This window comes from Talpa europaea (genome assembly GCF_964194135.1).
Source record: "Talpa europaea genome assembly, chromosome: 10".
NCBI classification, from domain to species: domain Eukaryota; kingdom Metazoa; phylum Chordata; class Mammalia; order Eulipotyphla; family Talpidae; genus Talpa; species Talpa europaea.
The window spans coordinates 61209066-61220580 of record NC_140077.1 but is presented as its reverse complement, the minus strand read 5'-3'; the positions used below and the strand labels follow the sequence as shown (position 1 = coordinate 61220580).

Here is an 11515-nt window from a genome sequence, read left to right as displayed (position 1 = left end):
AGGATACCCCAAAGGAACTCACACCTTTATTTTGTGACTGGGGATAGTGAGACATACTGAGGGGAAGAGAATTATCTTTGGTCATCCGGGGAGTTAGTGTCAGAACTTCAGCTATACCCCACTTCCCCCAGCCCCCAACCATGCCACGTGTGTTTGTTCACGTCATTTCTCTGTCAGCCAGCTGGTGCCCCAGATTCTGCTGAGCTAGAATGGTGATGAGAATAAGAAGTAGGGAGACATTAGGGTAATAGAAAGTGTGATTTGTGTAGTTGAACATTTTGACTGCAAACTGCAACACTTTAACCACACTCATTTCTTTTGTGGGTACAGTGATTTGCTTTATGAGTTGCCTTTTGTTTAGGATGTCACTTCAGAATACGACTTTAAAAAGTTCTCTTGTGCTATTTGTCCATGTTAGAATCCAAGTTGATTATTAAACAAATGTACCATCAACTTTGCACTGGTCTGTCCCAGCTACTGGTCTGTCCTAGTCCTTACTCCTTTATCATTATTCTGGTAGCGTTTAGTTTGTGCATGTTTGTGGGTGTTCTCTATATCCCTAACTGGTAGATAAATTTCATATGGTTAAGAATAATATATTTTATACAGATTCTCCCCCATCCCCATTACTATGGCACACAGCAGAGATCTGACTTTGTTATCAATTTACAGGATGATTTAATAAGGAATAGTAGTTCTTTCTAAAAATTGAGCACCATCCACATGCCAGGTATTATTCTAACTGCTTTTTTTTTTTTTAATGCATTGTCTAGAAATGCTTGGTATTTGTAGGTCATGTGTTCAGGACAGTGTTATATACTGGGAACACAGCGGTGAATTGAACAATGTGTTCTCTACCCACATGTAGTTTATCTGGAGCTTCAGTGCCTTTCCTCATTCAGTTCAACTTCAGTGCCTCTTGGTTCATGCTGGCTGGAAACATACAATTTTAAATAATCCAAAAAGTAGCTATAGGTAGGCCAGTTGCTGTGGATGTGTGCTGGGAGTCAGGAAAGCATAAGATAAAATGAAAATTAGGTTATGACGTGAAGGGTGAGTTAGAAGTTAGCCGGGTGAAGAGGGAGAGGGAAAGTGGCTTATGCAGAGGGAGCAGGAAGGGCCTTGCTGGAGGAAACTGAACCCTGGGATTGAGGAAAGGAGATAAGTCCTGAAGGAGAGCCGAGGGAGGGAAAGTGGTCAAGATGAGGCCTGCTTAGGTCTAGTTGTTAGACTCCCACAGAGCTTTGCAGAGCTACTTATAAGCTTTTGAATACAAACAAAAAGATGAAAAATTGCATTTGACTGAACAATTTGTAATTCTTTGTCTACATGGCTTTTCCACTGTGCTGAGTTGCTGAGTTACAGGGGCCATGTGGTTCTTGTCCCATTGTCAAGTGCGGCCCTAAACTTCTCCAATGTGCCTGTTCTGTCTCCGGGGAAATTCTGCCTTTCTGATAGGCTCATCTAGAGATGAACACCACACCCAGTTTCCTACTGAGCAAATCTGCACTGTTTCATCCTTCTATGCAGTCATTTATCCATTCAGGGAATCATTCTGTGTATCAAGCTATTTAGGAAATCACGTGAGGTTCCTATGGATTTATGTTTGTTCTAGATTTAAGACTAGACATAACTGAGACCAAAAATCCATTTACCAACCCATGACAATTTGGAAACTCTTGCATATTAAGATACTAAGTAAGTACTCTTTGTGTGATTTCATTCTCCCTATATTTCAAAGTCTGCTTTTCTTCTCAGCCCATCTGCCAGGCGGCCTATCAGAACGACTTTGGCCAGGTGTGGCGGTGGGTGAGGGAGGACAGCAACTGCGTCAACGTTCAAGATGGCTTCAATGGAGACACCCCCCTGATCTGTGCCTGCCGGCGAGGGCACCTGAGAATCATTTCCTTCCTTTTAAGAAGAAATGCTGATGTGAACCTCAGAAACCGGGTGAGGCTACGACACACGAGTGCTGAGTGACTAGCTGTGGTGATTCCTTTCTCCTCCCTTCAGTGCATGTAGAGAACGCCATTTTCTCATTGCCATTTTCTCAAATGCCATAGCAATGGAAGATGATAGCCACCACGGGGTGGGTAATAAAAGTCCTGTAATTTCTGACTGTTGGAAGAACTAGAGGGCTGGAAAGCAGGAGGAGATGCTGCTTTGGGGTCTCAAAGATGATGAAGACATGACAAAAGATGGACAGGGATGACAATTGGCCCTTAAGAACATTTTATGAAAACTAAATATACAGCCTTAAAATAAAATGTGTACACAAATACCCATAACACCCCATTAGTAAGTTTGCAACAAAAATTAAATTGGAGTTAATAGTTCTAATGGAGTGGTGGACCCAAGAGCCCTGTCAGTTTGAGCAGAATGGCAGGATTCAGATAGCATCAAAGTTGTCCGAGGAGAGTTTCAGGGCCTAATGATAACTAAAGAAAATTTGAAACTCACTCAGCCCTGAAGGATAGTGCCGGAGCAATTAATCACAAAGAGAAACCACAGGACCTCCTTCTCTGTGCCCCCACATTGGATTTAAGCACTCTTCATTTTCCACAGTAGTAAGTTTTCTAGATAAGTCTTGTCAGAATCAAAGTACTGGAAAGGAAGCTCCTGTTCAAAGGCATTTTATCTTAAGATACTTTAAATGGTACAAATGTCTTTGTCCACTGGAAATATATAAATCATGCCTAACAAATTTAAAAAAAAATAAGATGATTTTTCTCATGAAATATTTTCTGACCTTTTAAAATTACACATACAGGGCTTCCCTGGTGGCGCAAGAGGTTGAGCGCAGCGCTGTGAAGCTGTCCACAGCCTCTGCAGTGCTGGTTCAATCCCTGCCAGCCTTGGAGCAACCCACATGGTACAGCAAACCTCTACTGTCTCGCCTACTACTCCCCTCAGCAGTGTATAAACAAAGAAATAAATAAATAAATCTTTAAAAAAAATAAACATAAAATAAAATAAAATTCCACATACACATATTTAAAAAATTATATCAATTTTGCCTCGATAAAGTTGAAATAAGACAGTAAATAAACTGGAAGAAATAGAGTAAAAATGTGAACACAGTGAACTCTGAGCTGTTTGATAACAGGTGTTTAAAATTCTACCATTATTTTCTTGTATGGTTTCACAATTTTTAAAGAGAACATATTATACCATAATATTAGAAATACAAAAAGTATTGTTATTGAATAACAGTGCCTCCCCCAAGTGGAAGTTAAGCTCTCTTTTCTCTCTGGTTCTCCCTATTACTGCTCTGGTTGGTATTTCCATGACAAGAGTCTGTTTTCAGTTATACTTATTTGCACATGTTTCTGTTCATAATAATAAAATAATAAATAAATAAATAAATAACAAAACTCTTGTTTTATTATTATGAACCTTCCCACACCCACCCCCACCCAAGTCTATAACCCTCACAATCCCTAGGATTGTCTTCTAGCACTGCCTGTGTGCATGTCGGAATATGGAAAAATTGGAAATATGGAATAAATATGGAAAAAATATGGTCATGTGATTTTCCTATGACCAAACCACAAAATAAATCAGAGTTCAGTATAGATGATCTAGAAGCAACTGTAGTTTTTCATACTGAATTTAGTCCTGTGTTTATATCTCAATGTGTTTTTTTTTCAAACACTAAAATGGGTGTGAGCATCCATTTTTTGATCATGTGTAAAATATACATTTCACCTCTCTGGTTTTTCTGTGACCCTCCCCTGGGCCTTTTCTTTAGACAGGACTGTGTTTAATATTCTGGTCAGTGGAAATCTGAATTTATTCATCAGACATATGCCACAGGAAGAGGAACCCCAAGTACCATAAACCCAGGAGGCCAGAAGTACCATAAAACACCAAATAAACACCAGTGTTTTTTAGATTTGAAAGCCAATCCTCACCTCAAGTCCACTTTGCTGTGGGGACCGTCATGTCTTCAACTCTGTACCTTATAAGAGTTTGCTAGAGAAAAGCAAAGCCTTTACCTATAGATGACATTTGGACTTTCGAACTTTTATTTTGATGTGGTAAGCTAAATATGAAATCTGAAACATAACGTTTTATTAAAAAAAATCCTTTTCTTACTTTTTTAGAAAGAGAGAACCTGCTTGCATTATGCTGTGAAGAAAAGGTTTACCTTCTTTGATTATCTACTCATTATCCTCTTAATGCCTGTCCTGCTCATTGGGTATTTCCTCATGGTGAGTACAGCACCTGTGAGAGTTAAGAGCAAATGACAGAGGCCTCCCTGGTGGCACAAGGGGTTGAGCACAGCGCTGTGAAGCATGAGTTCCATTCCCAGCCAGGAGCTGCTCATATGGCACAGCAGACCTCTCCTATCTCACCCGCTGCTCCCTTCAGCAGTATAATTTTGGTCTGCCTGTTCTGCTCCCCACTCTGTCTCTGGTGAATCCTCTCACCTCCTGCACCTCTGGCCTGTGCCCCATTTCTTGTATGCATAGATAAATCTTTAGAAAAAAAACAAAACAAATGACCAATGACCAGGGCTCAATAGTGTCACTTGTCTTGTCAAGTTGGCCAGGCCAGTGAGCATAAAGGAATAATAACAAAATAAACACTTTGTTTGTATTTTATAAATGACATTTCCAACATTCATGTAATGCTGTGATTGAAGTAAAGAAAGAAGAGAGGTGACAAAAACAGTTAATTAATATAAAAATAATCTGTGCAGTATTTCTTTCTTTCTTTAAAAAAGATTTATTTATTTATTTATACAAGCCTGGGTACAGTCAGAAGTGCAGGAGGGTGAGAGAATTCACCAGAGTGGAGCAGGGAACAGAACAGGCAGACTGACGAAGTACACTGCTGAGGGGAGCAGCAGGCGGCAGGAGAGGTCTGCTCGCCATGTGGGACCCTCGCTGGTGGCTGGGGATCAAACCGGCACTGCAGAGGCTGCAGGCTGCTTCGCAGCCCAGCACTCAACCGCTGCACCACCAGGGAGGCCCAAGTGCAGTATTTATTTTGAAAAATGAATGAAACAAATCATTTGAAGGAAGCACAAAAGTCCTGAATATTAAAAAACAATTATCTTGTATAAGATATGGTAAATATTGTTTTGTACAACATATCTTTCTGAATTTCTGATTTTGAAGGATCCAACTGTTTGTGAATTTAAAAACAGACCCATGAGAATTTTATCCAGATCTTTGTAGAGTATTTGAAGCTAGATTTTCTCATAGTTGAATGGATCTTTGATTTGCAGTAATTTTGTTGAATAAAGAATGATGTAGTTGGTGTAGGAATGCAGCCATATTATGAGTAGAAGATGAAGTTCATGTTTTTGTTTTTTTAATAGAATGACAGGTTTGCACTGACTCATTCATTTTTTTCCATCTGATTCCCTTGTGACCTTGTGGCCAGTTCCACCTTTGAGAGATGACTCAAACAGACACATAATTTACTCCAGTTAAATTACCACACTCCAGTCTCACTGTAGTTAATAGATCTTGGGTGTTAGCTGTCCCTGTTAATGTCAGCTCCAGAACAAAGTCTGCCAGTAAGAAATGTAATTACCTCCTTGGATATTTAAATGTTATAGGATTTGAAGAACTGTAATTAAATATGGTAACATTAATGTTGGTGCTTGGGTTTGGGACAGGAAAGCTATAGTTCAATGATAAGCACATAATCTACTTACATCTGTGAAAAGTTCTTGAAAGAGTAATTGTATATTTAGTATATAACATTTGAATATTTGTAGTTTGGGGAAGGGTGAGAGAATGTCATTTATTTACAAATATCTTTAGGGATGATGAGGAAGGAATTACAACTATGTTTAACAAGGTTCATTCATAATTTGTTGACATACAACCTTGCTTTCTAAGGCTGTCTAAAGTTTAAAAGCTAGAGGTCTAGGGGAAAATGCAAATTGTAATGAAGCCACTCTGTAGCACAAGTGCCCTATTTATTGACACTGAAGCTACACATTTCAGAAATGCCAGAGATGTAACATGAGAAAAATTATAGATGAAACTTCAAGGATGATAAAGGCGGGAAGTCCAGGACTTTCCCATGTGGAGGGAGAGCTGAAGACACGAAAGCAATAGAATGTTGGTGCAACTTTCGTGTTGGCATGTGGCCAGAATTTTAGGGGATCAGGCAGGATAAGTGGATTTCTAGGAGCCTAGTTAATTTCATTCATTCACACAATCATTCAAGACATGATTGTAGACCTACTATGCACCAGACACTGAGCTGGGTATCAGGGATACAAGGACAACCAACACAGGTATAGTCCTTGTCCCCATGAGAGTTAGAAAGTGGTGGAGAATATAAATCAGATGACAGAAAGACATGTAAAATGTCCACAAAGCAGGTGGTGTAGAGAGGTGATCAGCATTAGGAGAGTCAAGAAGAGAGGGGTTACACCTGACCGGGTGGATGAGGAATCTCTTCTTAGAGGAAGAGGCCTGTGGGCAAAGATAGGAAAGAGAAATTTACTGGTGAAAAGGGGGCTATTCTGTGAAACTGTTCTCCTGAATGAAGGAGTCTGGTGGGAATGGAGGGAATAAAAGATGAAAAAAGACCAGTGTGGTAGAGCAGGGGAGGCTGGAGGTGTGGAATGACACTCCTGGGGCCATGAGTAGAGCCTGAACTCTGTGGAAGGCATGTTGTAGGCCATGCTAATGAACTTGCTTTTGTTCTCAGGATTCGGGAAGATTTTGAGTCAGGAAAAGACAGAATCCTGTACCCTGTCCTCAGTAGAGCATGGTATTTGGGACAAGTTTCCAGGTGCTGATACTTCTATTCTAGGACCTCACTCTGGGTACTAATCAATATTGATGGAGGATGGGGTGATGGTGGAAATGTTTAGAAAGTTACATGAACACAAAGGCATGTTGGGGTCAAAACAAAGCCTATTGATTACAATAGTCCAGACATAAGGTGAAGAAAATGTTTGTAGATAAATCTTGCTTGTGTCATTTATTACAGATATCAAAGACAAAGCAGAATGAGACCCTTATACGAATGTTACTTGATGCTGGCGTTGAAGTTAATGCTGCAGACTGTGTAAGTTTGTATCTCTCATCATTTTAAAACCATACCCAAATGCCATTTGCAGGCAGCTACTTGTCATCCTAAAGTTGCTTGCTTGATTTCCCAGGACGTAGCTACACTTAGTTCACTCTTTTTCCCCTGGCTTTTAGTCAGGCTTATTTGTATTCTGTCACAGAGCTCATGGAAATAATCTTTTTTTGATTAAAGAACAATTGTTAAGAACTTTCTGTTGGTGAGAAATTAAGGAAAACAGAGGCTTAGTAGGTAAGAACCTGGAATGGGAATGCAACACAGACACATACTTTTTCTTACAAACATTTCCAAAAACCGTATTCAGATATTCAGAGCCATTTTCCAGGTCTAAGTAATGCAGTGTACTGTATTCCTGGGTAATTGGATTCTATCCCACATAGAAAAATTCAGTCCCTATCTTCCATTTATCATGCCATCATTTTAATAAAAATAAATGATTATAGCATTAATTTCCATAATTGTGAAAGAGTTTCTGTGGAATAAGATCCAGAATTAATTCTGTTAGCTTGATAGTCAAGGATATCATTTCTTCACTTATCAACACTGTGGTTGCTTGACTGCATTTTGAAAGGCAGAACTTTGCACGCAATTTTATTTTGACCCCTAGTTACTTTTGAAATCAGTGCCAACAGAGTAGGTGTGCTATTCTCTCATGCATCTCATAAGCTACAACAAACCAGGTAGGGGAGACTCCCTGGTAGAACTGCCCTGACCTGTGCATGAGTGCACCCACATGGGCACCAGCTGCCTTTTCAGATCAGAAACAACAGAGGACAATATTTGCAAAAATATCCACATGGAGACTCTGGAAGGGAAAAGTTATTGACATAGCCAAGAGGGCCATTGTCCAGACATATAGAATTCTACAAAGAAACCTGGGGATAATTCAACATAAGTTCTTATAAATTGTGTTTCTTTTTTTCAGTTTGGAATAGAAAATAAGAAAGGATAATATTCATAACTTTTACGGCTGTCATAATATATACAGTGAGGCAGAAAAGACTTTTTAAGTGCAAGAAATATAATTGCACATAGATGGTTTGCAAACTTTTTGTTTAATTGTACACTAGGAAAGTGGAAATACTTGGTGAAGAAGCCAGATGCTACCGTGTATGTGGTGCTCAATGATTAGACCTCGGCCCTTTGTCTTTCAGTACGGGTGCACTGCCTTACATTACGCCTGTGAAATGAAAAACCAGACTCTTATCCCTCTGCTACTTGAAGCCCATGCAGACCCCATGATAAAGAATAAGGTAAGGGGGGCCTTCCTGGTGGTGCAAGGGGTTAAGACGCATCCTATGAAGCTCTCTCTCCTGACTTGCCCACTTCTCCCCTCAGCCGTGTTTCAGTCAATCCGCCTGTTTTCTTCCCCACTCTGTCTCTGGTGAATCCTCTCAACCCCAACACCTCTGGCCTGTACCCTAGTTCTTGTATGTGTAAATAAATAAATCTTTTTTTAAAAAAGAATAAGGTAAGGACCTGTAGGCCATGGTGTGCAGTCCTTCCAATGGCACGATTTTACCTTGACTTTTCACCTTGTGGAAATAAATCAACTGCTTCTGATGGTGTTAAGAGAAAAATTAATCATCCTCATTAAGGAATGAAGTTATTCTATTACTGCTAGAACTTGCCAAGCCTGAGAGTCAGTCTAACTTGTTTGCTCGTTCCTTTGCATTGATATTTGACCATACTGAAGAGAAATAACTAGACTTCCTTTCTCTCCTCAGAATGGTGAGAGCTCCCTGGATATTGCACGGAGATTAAAGTTTTTCCAGATTGAACTAATGCTAAGGAAAGCATCATAATCCTTGTGACCTCAGATGGAGAAGTACAAAGAGTTAAAGGACTGGATTCTCTCTCCGCTTTGGACCACTGGTCTGTGGGCCACTCAACCTGGGTGCCATCATTTTATGGGGCTAATAATGGTTGCTGTGGGCAACATTTCTGTGTTTATAATGTTTTTTGCTCAGTGGAGTTGACCATGGGTATAATCCTTCTAAGGAAACTCTAAAGCTATTGGATTCTCCATGTCAATCCAAAGCAGATGTTTCAAACTAAGTCTCTCCTGGAGAAGAGGATCAGAGTTCTTGAGTCCACTCTTCTGAGTGTATGAAGATGTGTCCTGTGTAAGTCATGCCTCAGGAGACAAAAGTGTTTCTCTGAGTAGTAAAACTCATGTTTATAGTTGTATAGAAGGGTGTATATATGTGTTTGGGCTTGGGAATTCATATGTAAATATTCTTTTGGTGAAACAACTTCAACAAAATCACTTATTAGTTGTCAATGGTGCATTGTTTAAACCATAGAAATAGATAAAATTTAAAAATCAGAACACTTTTACCCCCAGAGGGTCAAATTATTAGTTTACCTCTAGATATTTTGTGTTTTTTTAAAAGATTTATTTATTTATGCATACAATGCATACAAGAACAGGGGTACAGGCCAGAGGTGCAGGGGTGTGAGAGTACTCACCAGAGACAAAGTAGGAAATAGAACAGGCAGATCGACCGAAACATACTGCTGAGGGGAGCAGCATGTGAGTCAGGAGAAGTCTGCTGTGCCCTGTGGGTTGCTTCCTGACCGGGGATCAAACTCGTGCTGCAGTGGGTGTGGTCAGCCACTGCTTAGGCCACTCATAGGCTGTGTCTCAACCACTTGTGCCACCAGGGAGCCCTAGATATTTTGGTATCAGGATACAAATAAAAGCCATCTTGATTTTGAGCAAGATTGTATAACTCTATGGATGTTTGCTCAAAATTATCTTTATGATTCTTTTGTGAATACAAGGCAGCTATTAAACTTGTTAGTTCTGTATATTTCTGTTGATAAAATTAACAAATTATTGTAAATTCTTTGGGTAATGAACTATCTGGATTACACTTCTAGAGGAGTGGTTGTGAATATAAAAATATCTGCCTCAAGTCCTTTGTCAGTGAAACAGAATAAAAAGAAATACATTTTGAAAATTACTGAATTGGGCCTTCCTGGTGGTGCAAGGAGTTAAGCATAGCACTATGTAGCTGTCCACAGCCTCTGCAGCAGGAGTTCTATCCCCAGCCTACCAGGGAGCAACCCACATGGCACAGCAGACTTCTCCTGCCTCGCCCGCTGCTCCCCTCAGCAGTGTATTTCAGTCAGTCTGCCTGTTCTGTTCCCCACTTTGTCTCTGGTGAATCCTCTCACCTCCCATACCTCTGGCCTATACCCCAGTTCTTATATGCATAGATAAATATATCTTAAAAAAAAGAAAATTACTGAATTGGTTTTATGAATAATTTAAAACATGGGCTAAAATCACCATTGTGGTTACAATGTCTAAAAAATGAAAGATTTACCAGCCTTAAAAAGAGCAAAGGTCTAATTAAAATCAAATCCAGGAATATATTTTGAACAGCATCCAGTCTCTTAAAAGGTGTATAATGTGAGAGAAGTAGTAACATGTAGACATAGATTAAGATGTAGATACATATAGTTTCTTAATAGATCATCTAAAATACATTCACATTGAAATGAGTTACCAGGTAACTCTGGGGTTGAAAAAAAGACTAGTGAAATTCACATACCAGTATGCCTTCAATTTGGTTTCAGAGTTTTACAAAATTGTACTATTACTCATGTAATTTATAACTGTCATCTTAAAAATGTGTGAAAGTTGGACAATTTTCTAAAGAAATAAATCTAGATTAAATACTTGGGCTGATTGCCTAATAGTAACTTTGTCAAGATCAAAGGATAAAATACATGCCAATTTGTTTTTTATGGTTATGGCATTATAAAATTTTCTTCCTACCTTTTAATTTTTGAAGATAGAAAACTGGGTCAGACATTTCTAGTCATTAAGTCTCCTAGTAACAGGCTGTAAACTTTCAAACAAGCTTGGACTAGAAACTCGGTACTGAAATACACAAGCATGCTTTACGCAATGCGTGACACATATATTACAAAACTCATAAATACACTACAAAGTTGTCTTCTCTGAGACTTGGCTATAACTCTTAGGATTATTTACAAGATGCTTAAAATATATTTTATCTACACTGTACATTGATTTTTTTTTTTTTGTTAAAGCAACAAGACTTCCTGAGATAGGTGTGTCACCATGGTTATAAAGTGAATTTGTCTTGCTTATTTTATCAAAGCCAGCAACCATCCAGAGCTACAAGACCTCTGTTTCTGTCTAAAGTTGTCCTTTTACTTTATTGCTCAAAAAAAAAAGACTTATAAAAAGAAAGACTTTTTTAAGGAGGTTTATTGGAATGATATTGAGAATGTTTAGTTTCCAGCTGTCAGGTAATGCATACTCTTCAAGATGGTGGAATATATAATAGCACATGAAACATATTTATCCAATGAGCAGGTTAATTAACTGGGAAATAAATGTCTGTTTTAGTGTCAAATGCAGGAAATCCAAAGAAATGTATACCTTATTTCAGCCCTCCTTTATCCACCC

At 39.0% G+C, this 11515-nt stretch overlaps 1 protein-coding gene across 1 annotated transcript; it reads left to right on the top strand.

The window, feature by feature from the left end:
* Window positions 1-1698: 1698 nt before the first annotated feature.
* ANKRD22 (ankyrin repeat domain 22) lies at window positions 1699-8870 on the top strand (the record flags this gene model as incomplete). Its single annotated transcript, XM_084246299.1, has 5 exons — window positions 1699-1950; window positions 4107-4214; window positions 6967-7044; window positions 8220-8318; window positions 8793-8870. Coding segments are annotated over 5 exons (615 nt in total), but the record flags the coding sequence as incomplete, so codon positions are not given.
* Between the last annotated feature and the right edge of the window lie 2645 nt (window positions 8871-11515).